Below are 16,491 nucleotides of genomic sequence, written 5' to 3' on the forward strand. Positions count from 1 at the left end.
TGCTTCAGTCTGTGGTTGCAGGGCAGTGGCCGGAGGAACAATTGTCCTTTCTCTTTCAGAAGCAAACACACCCTCACTTAGAAAGGCACTGCTGTCCTCGTGTTGGAGCAGCAAGCTCTTGCCCTTGCCAGCAGCCTGTCGTGCCATGGCTCAGCATGGCCCAGGAATGTTGCAGTGTTGCAGATGTGCCACTTCCCCGCTTGTGGGATGAAATCCACTTAGGCTGGTGTTTCTTTTTCCTCTCTCAGTGCCTGCAAGGCCTGGATTTCCTTCACTCCAAGCAAGTGATCCACCGGGACGTCAAAAGCCACAACATTCTCCTGCGTCTGGACGGATCTGTCAAGTTGGGTGGGTGTTGTTGGCCAGGCTCAGCCGTGGCAGGCTGCGGTGTGGGGCTGCCTTTGGGTGACTGCCGGTTCCCTGCAGTGGTGCCTGTGGCAGTCCAGGCTGCCCTGATACAAGTGCAGAGCACAGCCCCAAGGTGCAGGGAGGTGTTGCTGGGAACAAGGGCTCAGGAGTGCCTTTGGCTTGTGCGTGTGTCCCTTCCCAAGCAAGGCACTTACAGTCTAATAGCTTCAGGGCACTAAAAGCCACTGCCTGAAAGCTGGGGCTTTTGCTAACTGGCCAATTCCGTATTTCCTCGGCTGCAGGCCAGAGGAATGGCAGCATGGCCCCTTGCTGGCAGCCGGGTTCCACGCTGCCCTCTTGGACATTGGTACAGCGGGGATTTCTTTGCTTTGCTTTCCTCATTCACGCTGGCCTGTTTTTTCTCCTCAGCTGATTTTGGCCTTGCTGCTCAGCTGACCGCTGAGCAGAGCAAACGGAGATCAGCTGTTGGGACCACTTACTGGATGGCGCCAGAAATCTTCACCAGGAAGCTCTATGGCCCCAAAGTGGACATCTGGTCCTTTGGCATTGTGGGGATCGAGATGGTGGAAGGGGCGCCTCCTTACCGGATGAAAACCTCCCGCACGGTGCGCTGCAACTGCTCTCAGATACTGCTGACACCCAAACATAATCTGCTCCCATTCTTCTGCCTGGCAAGCTTGCTAACACCTGGAAATGAGAGGTGCCAGGCTGCATAGTCTCTCGTGCTCCTTGTCCAGATTGTCCCCTTGCCATTGCAGTGCACGAACCGCACAAAAAATGGTGATGCCTTTTTGCTTGCGGGAAGCTTTGACAAAAGGGCAAAGCTGGGCTTTTAGTCCCCATCAGCCAGTGAAATCAGGGGTGAAGGCAAGAGCCTTTGCCTATTGGACTGGCTATGGCTGCCTGTGGCTTTGTGTTCTTTCAGTAGGGGTAGGAAAGGTATCTGCCAGGCTCTGGCAGGGAGTAAAGTGCCACGGGAGAATGGAGCCTGTCCCGTGGGGTGTATGTTTGGGTGAGCAGTTTGGGGTGTGAAGGAGACAGGTAGAGCGTGGCATTTCCTTCTTCTCTAGGTTCAAGAGCTGATCAGCAGCGGGGGCAGGCCAAAGCTGCAGAAGCCCAGGCAACAGTCGGCGTGGTTGCGAGACTTTCTGCACTGCTGCCTGGAGAGGGACGAGGACAGGCGCTGGTCTGCCCAGGAACTGCTGCAGGTAAAAGGCAAAGCGGCTGCAGGCTGCGCCAGCTGCCCGCTGCCAGGGGCTCCTCATCTGCTCAAGTCCAAGGCATCTGATGGGGCCCGCTCCTAAGAATCTCCCCTCTGGGGGCTTGCAAAGGAAAACAAAGGAGAATCCTGGCCTAGGATGCCTTGGAAGGAGCCTTTCAAGGTCACCTAGACCAAATCTCCTTAAGCTGAAGACATCTGGAGTCACGGATTTGTGGGATTGGGAGCCATTTTGCCTCATGTAGCAAGGTCCTGGATGTGGAGACAGTGGTGCCCAGAATGCCCTCCTTTTCTTCTTTCTGTATCTTTCTGGTAGCCAGAGAAAGCCTGTTTCAGCCTGTGAGGAAAGTACCAGTTCATGTTTTTCTTTTTCTCTTTGGGCAGCATCCGTTTGTAACATCAGCCAAGCCGACCTCCGAGCTGACGCCTCTGATCATGGCCACGCAGCAGTTTATGGCCAGCAGGAGATACTAGCCCTGGAAGAGGCCATTGTTCTTGTTTGCACTTTGTAGTTTGTAGTTTGTAGATTATAGCTCGTAGTTTGAAGTTTCTAGTTTCTAGGTCATAGTTCGTAGTCTCTTTATTCGAATAGGCAAAATAAATACTATAATAAATAAAACCTTCACTGTGCTGGAAGCTTCCCTTTGTTCTCACCCTGTGAATAAGCTCTAAATTTGCTTCTGATTGGTCAGGTGTTTCTTCTATGGGGTTTGTGACAGGGTTTGGAAGCGTGCAAAGGTCTTCTTCCTTCACAAGTCTCCACAAGCTCTTGTGGAGATAGAGGCATTGCAGCTGTGGCTAGAGGAGCAGAGTAGGGCAGAATGGAGCAGAGCAGTGGTGTCACTGCTGGGGATGCTGCTGTGGCTGTGGGCAGAGGGGGAGGGAGCCGGGCTTCTCCAGGGGCTCAGGCGCAAGTGAGTGTCCAGCGGGAAGGCAAGTTCTGCCACAGGAACCAAGGCCAACATGAGGGAGTGAAAACTTGTGCAGTTGGGACCTGCCCTGAGCCACTGTGGAGGCCTGTGGGCCTGCTAGGGCACTTCCCGGGGCTGTGGCCTGGAAGAATGTCCCCTAGACTTTACCCTCTCCCATGGTCTCCTGTTTATCGTTTCAATATACATTTGATACCGTGATTATTGAAAATCATTTACTTTGCTATGTTTGGTGGTAACTGACGGTATATTTGACTACCATTTAAATTTAAATTTTAGTTGCACAATATTTGATAGACTTCCTTTCCCAGTTTTCCTGTTCCACCCCTGCTTCCTTGAACCCATTGTCCCTGGGAAGGACAGGCCGGGAGATGGAACCTGCTGAAGAGCAAGCATAGGCGAGCCACCAGCCATCTGCCATCTCCCCTCCTCTTCTGACCCCTTGCCAGGATGGCCCTGGCAGGCATCCTGGATTCTACCCTATCCCACTTTCTGACTGCCCTCAACCCTGCCCCTGCTTTCCTCTTGTATTAGCAGACTCCCATTTTTGCTGCAATACATATTTCATAGGTCAGAGCTATAATAGAAGTTGAGAATAAAACAGCTGGAGGACCGACTCTGTTGCCCCCACAGGAGTCCTGTGCCCTGCATCACCGGAAGGTTCCCCCATTCTAGTCCCCCATGAAACCTTTTCTTTTGACTTGTGTGTTTGCTGAAGGCCACTCGGGAAAGGTGTCACCCCAAGTCTTTTGGCTTTGATTTTCTGTTCTCTTTTGTTTTGTGGGTAAGTGAGGGGGAATGAAGTGGCGGGAGCCGTCTGGGAGTCAGGGCCTGAGAAGTGACGGCAAATGAAAATTGTATTTACTTATTGTTTGCTTATGTCTGCAATATCAACCCACCTGTTTATTTTAATTCCCAAGTTTTGTTAAAATCTACTAAGTATTGTGTTGGTTTTAGCTATAAGAAGATATTATTTTTACTATGATTGTTATACCTTTCATTTTAAATAAAACAAAAAAGGGGGAGTGTGGGGGTTTGTCCTGGAGGGCACGGGCCAGAAACGACCACACAGCCACACCTCAGACAACAGTGACCAACACCAAGGCTCAGGAGAAGAGATGCCACAACGGATGACAGCCAGAAAACTTATGGTGAGCTGATCATGAAGTGGAGAGGACTCTGGGGCCAACTGGGAGTGGCCATGCAGATCAACAGCCTGTCTGAACCCGTCTCAGAGCAGAGGGAAAACACGTGATGGCTTTGGGATGGGCACCCAAGCTGCCAACACTATCCCCCAATGCACCATCCAGCACCAAGAGAAGACTTGCTTAATTTTTTCAGTATTTTATCCAATTACTCTTTTTTTTCTTTTTCTTTAGGCTAGTTTCAACTTCTGTCCATAGTCCTCTCATTCCTTTGAGATTTCTACCTCTGCCTTTCTTTGCACCTTCCCCTCCCTGATTGTCAGCTGAGCTATTTACAGATGGCTTTTCTCACCCACCTGGTACCTGATGTGCGTGCCAGCACCAAAATAATTCTCCTTATTTTGCCCCTAACTGCCTTCTCTTTGGGCCACTGTCACAGCTGGCAAAGCTTCAGTCTTTCACATGTGTTTTTTGGCCAGTAAGTGGGTAATGGCTGGCAAAGCAACTTCCTAAGGCCTCCAGGGCAATGCACTGCAAGCCAGACCTGTTCTCTTTCAGGCAAGGCTTCTCTGAAAGGACTTCAGAATTCCCACCATGGAACTGAGGCACTGTTGACAGAGCACTAGACTGTGAAAGGCTTTGAAAGGGGATAGGAAGCTCAGCTTGCAAATGAGACCAAGCGGAGGTAGGGTCAAGAGATGTGGTGGCCACACATCCCGAGGTAAAGAGCCTTTGGCTTTCCTGGGGCCTTCCCCCACATGGGGCTGCCACTCACCTGGCCATTTAGGAGCTGGGTTAGGGGCTCCAGACACAGGTGTGGAGCCTTGCCTCTGGTGTGCCAGGGATCAGCGGCCACAGCTGGGCTGGGATGCAGGCCTGGGGGTGTGGGGCGTGCAGAGTAGGGCATGGCCTCAGCAGAGCAAGGCTTGATCTGCCCCTTTCCCCACCTACAAGCGCCTGAAAGGGCTTGAGCCAGCAATGTCCTCCAGTGTCTCACAACAAGGTTTGCAGCTACCTGTGCTTCTTGGCTGTCAAGACTCCAGAGATTTGTGGCTGGATATTAAGAAGCTTGCACATTTGCTTCCCTCCCAAAGAGGCATCCTGAGTGTGGTTTTTTCTTTCTAAGGCCTTCCCTCCTTTCTATGTCCTCATCTTGAGATAGTCCTGGGAAAGCCTCTCCTCTCTCCCCTTCTCCACCACAATGGAGGGGGACAATGGAAAAACCAATCTATGAGAAGCTGAGAATGTTAGAGTTATAATGTAGTGAGGGGAAAAAGAAAAAAAAAGCAGTAGACGACAATAGGAAGAAAATTGTGCGAAAGAGGTAATGGCTTAAGCAAGAAAGGTGCAGTGTCACACGGGGCCCCTGGAGCAAAGACAGGATGGCCAGGGCTTCCAGCATGGTTCTGATGGTAGATGGGTGCTGCTGGTGCTGCCGGGAGCAGCTCTGGCCCTGCAGTGGCAGTTTGCTGCTCCCTCTCTGCGGCACTGCTGGTGGCAGTGGCGATGGTGATGGGTGTCTGTCTCTCCCTGCGGAGCTCTGTTTGGCACTGCCGCTGCCATCAGTCCGCCACGCCGGGCGTGTGCGTGGCAATGGGATCTGCCGCTTTGCTGCCTCTTCCTACCAGCCTGCTGGGCTGCACTTGGCTTGGCTGCACTCCCTTTGGGCTTGGCTGAACTCACTTGGTATCAGTGTCAGCACTCTGGCTTGCCTTGTTCTGCTGGAGAAGAAAAACAGTCGCACATGCCCCCCTGGCCCTGATGGTTTCAGCTGTGTTTCAGAGCTGTCACTTCAGTGCCACCCATCTCAGCCCTGTGTTCTAAAAATTACTGAGGAAGGACAAAAGTGGGGGGAAAAAATGGTGGTGGTGCTTTGGTGCCAAGGCCTCTCTGCTAGAGTGAGTCAGAGAGAAGGATCCTCCTTGCATTTCCTGTCATGGCGTTTCCCTGCTGAAATCCCAGCCACGGCAGTGATGTAAAATGTTTTGAATAAACAGTGCTGAAAGACACATGGCCTTATCTCTGTACCTAGGAGGAAACTCTCAATGTCATTGAAGTCGTGCTTCTCCTTGTTTGCTCTTGGAATCTCTGCTGGTCAGAGTGACCCTGAGATGCGTTAGAAAGTCTCTTTCCTCAGCCCGGCAGTTGAAGAAGGAGTGGGAACTCTTCTGTTCTTGGTCTCAAGGTTGTTTATTGTTTCTTATCTATGATATTCTTTCTCCGACCCGCCAAGGTCTGTCTAGCAGGTTGGGTTGAGACACTCTGCCCACCTCAGAGGCAGTGTTGTCTTTTTATACCCAAAACTATGTGTACACTATTTACAATAACTTCCCAATACCTATCACCTATGTGAGACAGTGCGCTTCTCCTCTAAACCAATCTAAAAGTGCCAACATCACTCAGAAGATGGAGGCTAGGAAGAAGGAGGAAGAAGGACAAGGCACATCCAAATTCCTCCATCTTGAGACCCCCAAGCGGTCATTTTCAAAACCTCAAAAATCTATTTTTCACCTGGTGACAAACTACCTATTATTCTACTTAAACTCTTTTGACTTGTAATTCTTCATATCAAGATTGGTGACTGTTTTTTCCAAGGGCTAAATCAAAGGCACAGGCATCTTGGGCTCTGTGCCAAAGTCTCTGAGCCCCCGGGCAGCGGCTTGAGCCCTCCAGGGCAGCCAGAGGAATTTCCTGGGTTCTGATAGTTTGCTGCTTTCTGGAACTAAGGGAGGTCCCGCTGGAAGAAGCCTTCTGGTTTTTGCTCAGAAGCAATAGTGGCCAAAGAGCACTAATGTGGTTCCTCACATCCTGCTCCCTTCTCAGTGCTCAGCTTCTCAGTGTGGGCTAGAGGGGCTTAGTGTGTTTTTACTCTTAGATGCCTTGAGCAACAGGTGATGGACTAGGAGGGCTTTTTGTGTGGCTTTGTAGCAGAGGAGAACGCTGCAGGCTTTTTTTGGCATTATCTGTGGAGAAGGTGTGGTTCTGTGCATGAACTCACAAAGCAGCCCAGGGCACTGCTATTGTGATGTCAGCGGCCGCATGGCAGCGTTGTCAGGCAGAGTTGCTGTGCCGAGGCCGGCAAGGGCTCAGTGTGCAGAGCAGCTCTGCGGCACGCTCACTGCAGGGGAGCCTGCTGATCGACGAGGTCTCTGCCAGCAGGACTCTGAGTTTTTTTCTTTTCTCCCTACAGGCTTTGTCCCTTGCAGATTGAGCAGCACTGCTCCAGCCATGGAGGGAGTGTGTGCTGCAGCTTTCACGGCTTTTACCGTGGCTTATTCCGGCTACTTTTTCACCCACCTGGCACGTAAGTAGACGTTTTTCTTCAGTGCAGCATATGGAAACCCAAATGCCACAAAGAGGCCTTCAGCTGGGTAACGCCCGTGCCCACAGCTCCAGCTAAGAAGGGCGTGTCTCTAGCCAGTGGGGCATGGGCAGCATTTGTGATGTAGCCTGCGGGGATTCCGCTCCTGCCGTGCCACGGCCTGTGGCAATGGAGTCTGGAGTCTCCTCAGTTTGCTGGCTCAAGCAAGACAACTTCCAGGATGGGAAGACTGGAAGAGAGAGCTTGGCAGGAGTCCTTGTAAAAGCTGTGCACTGCTCTCCAGGACTGAGGCAAAGTCCCTCAGTTCAAGGCTTCTTGTCTGCATTCCCTCATCCCAGCATGTGCCTGTGGAACTTGACACTTCCTGCGCGCTAAAAGAGCCATTTGTTCTGTGATGAAATCACAGAATGCGCTTGGTAAAGGCCTCTGAGACAGCCATTTCTGAGGAGTTCTTGTATGCTCCCACACACAGGAGCTGTTCCTGTGCTGTGTCATGATAGGACTGCCACCATGGCTCAGAGGGACTTGGGTGAAGCCTCCCTGGGGAAAGGTTTTCAGTAAGCTCATGGCAATTGCTGCATGCAATGTCTTGAGAAGACTGAAATACAGGAAAGAGAGGAGGAAATACAGGAAAGAGCGCCTACAGGAGCTGTAGGGGCTGCTGGGTGAGGTGGGGCAGAAGCAATGACTGTTAGAGAACCACTTGTAGACTTTCTCAGTCTCAAGTTTCTAGGGGTTGAGGGGCCAAAGAGGAGAAAAGGTAGACACCAGGCAGTATGTTGTGCTGCTGTTGTCTTGCTTGCTGTGTGCCACAAGGGATGCTGCTGGAGTGGTGTAGTGAAAGCAGAATGCTCTGTCTTTGGGTTGACTTTGGGGTGGGCATGGCCAGCACAGGCAGTTTTCTTAGAGCATCTGGTTCTTTTTCCCTTGTGTGTTGCAGGTCACATCAGCCGTGCCTGGAGAGAATCCGCTCTTTGGGTGAGTGGCAAAGGAGCCTCTGGCCTTGGTAGCATTTGGCAATTGCGGAGCAAGCTGTGAGCTGGGCCTGTTGCAGTCCGGTGCCAGCCTGGCTGGATGAATGAAAGTACAGTCCAGGCCCTTTGCAGCAACAGCAGCAGCAGGAGGACCCAGGGCTGTTTTCTCCCGTTCCTTTCCAGAACTTTTAAGCAGCTGAAAGTGGTGGCTGCCATGATGGAATTTCTCCTGTACAAGAGAGTGCAGTCCCATCTAGCTGGCCCATTCTACTTGAGTCTGAGCACCTTAGAATCCCATTTCTCTGCAGATGCTTTCTCCTGAGTGCATCTGGGTCTAGAGCTGAATATAAAGGAGGTTACGTGTCCCTGACGCTGCTGTCTGTCTGCAGAGCCCAAAGGGAACCTCGGAGCCTCCAGTGGCTGTGTGTCTTCCTGAAGAAGAGGCCCAAGGGGAGGAAGATGCCCAGCAAAGTGTACCTGCTGCCACTGCAAGGCCTGAGCATGCAGCATCAGTAAGTGGCAGCTCTGGGCAGTCCTGTGGCTGGAGCAAAGCATAGCTGCAAGTTTCTGATCAGACAGCACCTCCCGTGCCTGGCTGAAGATGCTGAGGGCTGGAATCTTTCCTGCCCTTCCCGCAGGCAGTGAGGCCTGGAACTTGGAAGTTCAGGGATCACCTTCCTACTGTTCTGACAGGGGCTGTGAATTTGTCTTAGCAAGAGACAGGAGGTAGCATTAGGATGTCTTGGCATGCTGCTGGGGTACAAGTGAGGCCCTTGGTGGCCAGTGGCTGTGCAGGCTCCCTGTCCCCAGTGAAGAGAGCAGTGCAAAGGTGCAGTTCAGAAGCTTGCAGGATATGAGGAGACACTGTCCCCAGGAGGGACCTGGCCCTGCGCAGACAGCAGCTGTCAGTAGCTAAAGGAACAGCTGAGATGCAGCGGGGCCTGTAGCTGAATATAGGTGAGGTGGTGAATGCCAGGTTCTTTCCTGTCCCTCATGCTGCTGTGTGTCCCCAGAGCAGAAGGGCAGCGTCAGCACCTGCTCTGGCTGCCTCTGCACGCGAGGAAGAGGCTGAAGAGGAGGAAGGTGCTCATGAACCTGCCCCTGCTGTCAGCCCAGGCCCAGAGCAAACATCATCAGTAAGTGCCTGCTTTGGTTAGCAGTGTGTGTGGTGTCATTTTGTCCGTGGTGTAAAAGCAGCCTTTGGATTTTGGGCCTTGAGCTGGAGAAGCGGGCTGCAAAAGCTGAGAGGTGAAGAGCCCTGGCTGTGGCCAGCAGCATCTTCCCAGGGGCTTGCATTTGAAATGGGATGGCAGGGGCACCTCTGCCAGGCACATTTGTGACCTCACTCATTTCTTTTCCCAGAGCTCCACCTCCTCTGTCCTGGCACCTGCAGGAGCTGCAGCAGAAGGCTCTGAAGGAGCCTCCAGTCCCCAAGCTGGCAAGTGCAGCGGGAGCAGCTCGTGCATCTGGAGCACCAGTAGCTCCTCTGGCAGCAGAGAGCAGCTGGGAGAGAGGACAGAGGACAAGTGCCTGGCCATGCTGAGTACGTCCTTTGTGATCCTTGTCTGCTGGAGCAGTGCCCTGTGTGTGCGTGTGTCGGCATGAGCTGTCCCAGCTCCTGTTCCTCCTCAGCTGAGTGCCAGCTCCTGAGGCCTCCACACAGGACCTGTTGTTGTGCTTTGAGGTGGTGAGGGGTCACCGGGGTGTTGCTCCTGCCTCTGAGAGCAGCTCAGCCTGGCTTGGCTTTGCCTGAGCTTCCCTGGAGGCAAAAGGCAAACCAGAGATTGTTTCTGGCTGAGCAGGAGGCCGTGACCCAGCCAATGAGTAGGCCTCAAGGAGCTCCTGTGGGGCACGGCCAAGGTCATCTTCAAAACTCGGCCTGTCCTAAAGGCTGAGGCACCTCATTCCTAAGGCCCAGCACAGTAGGTTGGAACATGAGCTGCTGCTCCTGAAAGGCAGAAGGCCATTGTTTAGGCAAAATTGTCCTGCTTAAAGCTGCAGATTGTGCTTCTGCTGGAAGCACTCTGCAATATTCTTGCTGTCCTGCAAAGGGCAGCTGTTGAGAACAATTGATTCCAGGAGCCAGGATGCCTTTGATGTTTGCAAGGATTAAAGCTTTGCTTGAAGGTCACAGAGTGTTGATTGCCAGGAACAGCAAGGTTTTGTTATTCCTGCTGCCCTTAACATTTCTAGACAACAACCAGTTCTCTTGGTTACAGCTTTCTGATCCCTGCATCCTCTGACTGTTTCTGCACGTGCTTAGATTTTAGTTTAGACGTCTAGTTTGGTGCAGGCCATCTGTGCTGCAGGGCTGCTCGTCTTGCTGCTGTTGTTTCTGAGGTGGTGGTGGTGGTGGTGGTGCGGTGGTGTTGTTGTTTGCCGACTGCCTGAGTTGAAAGGGCCCAGAGTCGCAGAGAGTGGGGCTGCCTTTCTGATCTGCTGCAGGGTGGGATCTCTTTTGAAGTGAGCATCTTTCCTTGGGATTTTTACAGAGATGCTGGTGAGCGAGGGAGATCCTGAGGCTGAATACACAGAGCTGGAAACCATTGGCAAAGGGTGAGTGCAGCCACAGCTCCTTCTTCAAAGGCAGGGCCTGTGCATTTTGCTGGTGTCACATCTCCCCAGAGCGACGTCAGGCAAGCTCCAAAGCTGTTCAGACACTGCGTTAGGATGATGCCTGATGATCTCTCAGTACTGGTCAGCATTTACAGCTGTGGTCCGAAGGCAGGGCGGCAAAGACACCTGGACGCTGGCAATGTCTTTTCTGCGGCAAAGAGCAGCACCTGGCAGATCTCCTGTCCCTCAAGTCTGTTGCACCTGATTGCCGCTCTTCCTAGGAGAAATCATTTTGGCATGTCTCAAAAGAATACAGAATGCGTGGGAATGAAAGGAGGAGAAATTTTGTTGCCTCAGAGGTCAAGTCAGCAGCTGACAGCTGTCAGGGAACAGCTCTGGGTAACATTTCTTTCCAGTATTTTGCTGAAAGCAAGATTCAGTGGTCTGGATGGCCACCACCTAGCCTAGCAGCCAAAAGCAGAAATGAAAGAAGCAGCTCTCTTTTGTAGCTGAGGTGGCAAAAGACAAAGCTTCAGGGCAATGGCCAGTGCCAATGCACTCCAGAGGAAAAGGCATCATCTGGCTGATGGCAGAACCCTGGTGGATCCTGTGGGGTTTAGGCCTTTCCTGCAAAGGATCCACCAAGCTGTTCCCTTTGAAAGCCGGCTCTGCTGACTGGAAATGGGACTGATTTGCAACATTTTCCCTGTGAGAAGGCAAATGTACGAGAAATCTTCAGAAAAGCAGAGTCCTCCAGGTGTCTGGTGCACCGAAGAGAAGCAGCTGACAACAGCTCTGGACTCAGAACGCCGCTGTCCAAGCATCCTGTGTTTTGAGGACTTCTCCATTTGTGTGTGCAGCAATGGAAGCCTTTCCCTGCTCTGGCTGTGGCTGCAGCTGTGGCCGGGCACTAACTTCCTTGCAAGCTGGAGAAGGGATCTGTGTCTGGAGGCTTTCCTGCAATGGCTGTTCCGTGGCCTCAGCCTTCTCAGAAGGCCTCAGTAGTGGTGCTTGAGTTTGGCAGACAGGCTCCAGGGAGAAGTGTGAGAAGGCCCAACTGGCAAGTTCCTGGAAAAATCCCACACATGTACAGATACAGAAAGAGAAAAGGGGGGAAAGACCCAGACGAGAATCTGTCCTATTCCATTTACTGTTTGCCCCAGGACTTATTTGCCATTGGACTGCAGTGTCTTGCAGTGGCAGGGACTAAAGGACTTCTTCTTTCTCCGCTGCTGTTTTGTTTCTAGGGGTTTCGGCACGGTGTGCATGGCAGTGGAGACTGCCACAGGAGAAGAGGTAAGCGCCAAGCAGCGCCGCAGCTTCTGCAGCTCTCGAGTGCCCTCCCCTCTGCTGTGAGCTGTGGCTGAGCTTTGGGTGGCCTGGAGAGCTTTGCTGCAAAGGCAGATGAAGGGCAGAGCAGTGTCCGCCCTGCCAAATACAGTGGGGACAGATTTTGTCCTTCTCAGCTGCCCCTGGGAATGCAAGGAGGCCAGAGGAGGACACGCTGGCTGGGTCTTAGTGCCCAGGTGGTGTCTCAGAGCATGGCACTCCTCTTTGGGGCTGCAGGGTTCCTGAATTCTCTTTTCTGGCTGTTAGCAAATAGATGGGAATCGTGCTGGTAGTTCTGTAGGCACCTGCAGTGCTGCCCTTGGAACTGTGCTTAGACAGAGTGGTCTGCAAGGAGTCTCTCAAGGGCCTAAGCCCTGCCCATAGCCCGGTGTATATCCCTAGAAGATCATGGCCTGGGTTATTTCTTTTTACAGTCAGGCAGTAATTGCAAAAGTCAGTGGTGTGAAGAAAAGTATTTGAGTGGAGCAAAATGAAAATTCCTGGAGTGAGGAAGTGCTAGGATTGTGGTTGTTGGAGGTGTCCTTAATGATGTTTTCATCATCGTGGCATTTTTTCATCGTGAAGTATGTAGGGTTGTATTTCTTAGGAGGAATAGCCCTCAGGATGTTTTTAGGACAGCATTTTATCTGCCACAGCTCTAACTGTTTGCTTTGTTGTTGTGCCATGGAGAATGCCAGTGACTGCTGGAGTAATGATCCAATCCCCTAGAAGTGCCAATGGTTTCCCAGCAGTTTTGCTCCATTTTTACTGGCACAAAATGGCTTCCTGCTTGCAAGAGGTGTGTGAATGAGCATGGGGATGATAAAGTAAGGCCATGGGAGAAGACTGGCCCTGGGCACAGTGAGTGTTGTTAGACCTCTGAGGTGGAGAGCTTAGAGCGTGTTTCTGCCAGGTTTCCAGGGCAGAGGCTATGTGGCTCTGTGTCCTGGGAGGTGCCCGAGCAGGCGGTCTGATGTCCTGTCACAAGGCAGCTTGGCCCAGCCCAGCACTATCATCCCATAATCACTGTCTCCATGTTGCCCTTGTGGTCCTGTGCCACAGACTTCTTTGGTTCATGGTTTTCCATGTCGTTTTAGGTGGCCATAAAGAAAATTAGTCTCCTGCAAGAGAGCGGCAGCGAACTGTGCCTGAATGAAATCCAGGTCATGCGTGGCAATAAGCACGCCAACCTTGTCAACTATGTAGACAGGTGAGTGGTTCTGCTGTTCTGCTGTGAAAGGTCATTCACATCCTGCAAGCCAGAGGTTCAAGCACTCCTTTGGTGGATGGCAGAGGATGGAGCTGTTCATTCCTGTTTCTGGGCTGATCTACAGTGTCTTGGGAGGAGATTGCATTGGGGCTGCATTACTCTTTCCTGGCATACCGAGTTTGAAGGGCGCTTTCAAAGGCCGGACTTGGCCCTATCTTACTGAGCCAACAGCCTCAAAGTTCCTGTGCTCTCTCCCCATGGTTTTGTTGGCTTTGGGGTTGGATTTTTTCCCCATGGGTCTGAAGTGTACCGAAGCACTGCGGATTGTATTTCCCTTGGCCTGTTCGTTGGTGTGGATAGCAAGCAGTGTTTTAGACTGCCCAGAGTTCAAGGCCTGTAGAGCGTAGTGAATGACTGCTCACTTCCTCCTGTCTTCCTCTGAGAGAGACACAGAAACAAGAATCCATCAGGTGGTGTGAGTGCACGCCTTCATCTCCAGGCTGTTGTTTCCTCCTTTCAGCTACCTGCTGGACGAGGAACTCTGGCTCGTGATGGAATACATGGACGGAGGTTCCTTACACGATGTCATCAGGGAGACTCGCCTGGCAGAAGGAGAGATAGCAGCTGTCTCTCGGGAGGTAAGGGATGGTGCCTGTGCTTCCCATGCCTTGGTCGGGATGGTCCTTCCAAATGGGTGACAAGGAGAGGAGTGATTTCATCTTCTGAGTCTCCTTGCTGCCTTTCTCTTATGACTGGCAGTAGCAAGAGCATCTGAAGTGCCTGCCAGTGTCCCTGCCTTTCTTCTAGTGTGTTTGTGTTTGCTTCTCTAAACACTTGCCTGGAGCCTGTGTGTGCTGCATTCCTTCCCTGGACGGGCAAAGTTGCAGGTGGCACAATGTAAAATAAGTGGCACAGACAAAGATACACACTGGGCTGTCATGGAGCTCAGCCTCCAAGAGAGCCTTGCACCAAAGGGGTGTTTGCAAAAGCATCCACTCTTGTCTGGCTGGAGAGAGCACAGCCACTGCAGCAGTGCTGCTTCAGTCTGTGGTTGCAGGGCAGTGGCCGGAGGAACAATTGTCCTTTCTCTTTCAGAAGCAAACACACCCTCACTTAGAAAGGCACTGCTGTCCTCGTGTTGGAGCAGCAAGCTCTTGCCCTTGCCAGCAGCCTGTCGTGCCATGGCTCAGCATGGCCCAGGAATGTTGCAGTGTTGCAGATGTGCCACTTCCCCGCTTGTGGGATGAAATCCACTTAGGCTGGTGTTTCTTTTTCCTCTCTCAGTGCCTGCAAGGCCTGGATTTCCTTCACTCCAAGCAAGTGATCCACCGGGACGTCAAAAGCCACAACATTCTCCTGCGTCTGGACGGATCCGTCAAGTTGGGTGGGTGTTGTTGGCCAGGCTCAGCCGTGGCAGGCTGCGGTGTGGGGCTGCCTTTGGGTGACTGCCGGTTCCCTGCAGTGGTGCCTGTGGCAGTCCAGGCTGCCCTGATACAAGTGCAGAGCACAGCCCCAAGGTGCAGGGAGGTGTTGCTGGGAACAAGGGCTCAGGAGTGCCTTTGGCTTGTGCGTGTGTCCCTTCCCAAGCAAGGCACTTACAGTCTAATAGCTTCAGGGCACTAAAAGCCACTGCCTGAAAGCTGGGGCTTTTGCTAACTGGCCAATTCCGTATTTCCTCGGCTGCAGGCCAGAGGAATGGCAGCATGGCCCCTTGCTGGCAGCCGGGTTCCACGCTGCCCTCTTGGACATTGGTACAGCGGGGATTTCTTTGCTTTGCTTTCCTCATTCACGCTGGCCTGTTTTTTCTCCTCAGCTGATTTTGGCCTTGCTGCTCAGCTGACCGCTGAGCAGAGCAAACGGAGATCAGCTGTTGGGACCACTTACTGGATGGCGCCAGAAATCTTCACCAGGAAGCTCTATGGCCCCAAAGTGGACATCTGGTCCTTTGGCATTGTGGGGATCGAGATGGTGGAAGGGGCGCCTCCTTACCGGATGAAAACCTCCCGCACGGTGCGCTGCAACTGCTCTCAGATACTGCTGACACCCAAACATAATCTGCTCCCATTCTTCTGCCTGGCAAGCTTGCTAACACCTGGAAATGAGAGGTGCCAGGCTGCATAGTCTCTCGTGCTCCTTGTCCAGATTGTCCCCTTGCCATTGCAGTGCACGAACCGCACAAAAAATGGTGATGCCTTTTTGCTTGCGGGAAGCTTTGACAAAAGGGCAAAGCTGGGCTTTTAGTCCCCATCAGCCAGTGAAATCAGGGGTGAAGGCAAGAGCCTTTGCCTATTGGACTGGCTATGGCTGCCTGTGGCTTTGTGTTCTTTCAGTAGGGGTAGGAAAGGTATCTGCCAGGCTCTGGCAGGGAGTAAAGTGCCATGGGAGAGTGGAGCCTGTCCCGTGGGGTGTATGTTTGGGTGAGCAGTTTGGGGTGTGAAGGAGACAGGTAGAGCGTGGCATTTCCTTCTTCTCTAGGTTCAAGAGCTGATCAGCAGCGGGGGCAGGCCAAAGCTGCAGAAGCCCAGGCAACAGTCGGCGTGGTTGCGAGACTTTCTGCACTGCTGCCTGGAGAGGGACGAGGACAGGCGCTGGTCTGCCCAGGAACTGCTGCAGGTAAAAGGCAAAGCGGCTGCAGGCTGCGCCAGCTGCCCGCTGCCAGGGGCTCCTCATCTGCTCAAGTCCAAGGCATCTGATGGGGCCCGCTCCTAAGAATCTCCCCTCTGGGGGCTTGCAAAGGAAAACAAAGGAGAATCCTGGCCTAGGATGCCTTGGAAGGAGCCTTTCAAGGTCACCTAGACCAAATCTCCTTAAGCTGAAGACATCTGGAGTCACGGATTTGTGGGATTGGGAGCCATTTTGCCTCATGTAGCAAGGTCCTGGATGTGGAGACAGTGGTGCCCAGAATGCCCTCCTTTTCTTCTTTCTGTATCTTTCTGGTAGCCAGAGAAAGCCTGTTTCAGCCTGTGAGGAAAGTACCAGTTCATGTTTTTCTTTTTCTCTTTGGGCAGCATCCGTTTGTAACATCAGCCAAGCCGACCTCCGAGCTGACGCCTCTGATCATGGCCACGCAGCAGTTTATGGCCAGCAGGAGATACTAGCCCTGGAAGAGGCCATTGTTGTTGTTTGCACTTTGTCGTTTGTAGTTTGTAGATTATAGCTCGTAGTTTGTAGTTTCTAGTTTCTAGGTCATAGTTCGTAGTCTCTTTATTCGAATAGGCAAAATAAATACTATAATAAATAAAACCTTCACTGTGCTGGAAGCTTCCCTTTGTTCTCACCCTGTGAATAAGCTCTAAATTTGCTTCTGATTGGTCAGGTGTTTCTTCTATGGGGTTTGTGACAGGGTTTGGAAGTGTGCAAAGGTCTTCTTCCTTCACAAGTCTCCACAAGCTCTTGTGGAGATAGAGGCATTGCAGCTGTGGCTAGAGGAGCAGAGTA

At 52.3% G+C, this 16,491-nt stretch overlaps 1 protein-coding gene across 1 annotated transcript; it reads left to right on the top strand.

Annotated features, from left to right (window-relative positions):
• The first annotated feature begins 2,409 nt into the window (after nt 1-2,409).
• Nucleotides 2,410-16,151, top strand: LOC139589428 (serine/threonine-protein kinase PAK 3-like). Its single transcript, XM_071425898.1, has 13 exons — nt 2,410-2,502; nt 7,925-7,962; nt 8,348-8,470; nt 8,972-9,094; nt 9,321-9,400; nt 10,451-10,514; nt 11,762-11,810; nt 12,941-13,053; nt 13,574-13,691; nt 14,338-14,437; nt 14,867-15,063; nt 15,529-15,666; nt 16,062-16,151. Exons 1-13 carry the CDS (start codon nt 2,410-2,412, stop codon nt 16,149-16,151), a joined length of 1,326 nt encoding a protein of 441 aa, XP_071281999.1.
• The last annotated feature ends 340 nt before the right edge of the window (nt 16,152-16,491 follow it).

The sequence above is a fragment of the Agelaius tricolor genome, unplaced genomic scaffold (genome assembly GCF_023055355.1).
Source record: "Agelaius tricolor isolate 1412-34295 unplaced genomic scaffold, bAgeTri1.0.p SCAF_4, whole genome shotgun sequence".
Classification (NCBI taxonomy): Eukaryota; Metazoa; Chordata; class Aves; order Passeriformes; family Icteridae; genus Agelaius; species Agelaius tricolor.

Coding starts and splice junctions, on each gene's coding strand:
- LOC139589428 (XM_071425898.1), top strand. CDS start 2,410: ATGGAGCAGAGCAGTGGTGTCACTGCTGGGGATGCTGCTGTGGCTGTG. Junction 9,401..10,450: donor TCCAGTCCCCAAGCTGGCAA/GTGCAGCGGGAG, acceptor GGATTTTTACAG/AGATGCTGGTGAGCGAGGGA. Junction 10,515..11,761: donor CTGGAAACCATTGGCAAAGG/GTGAGTGCAGCC, acceptor TTTTGTTTCTAG/GGGTTTCGGCACGGTGTGCA.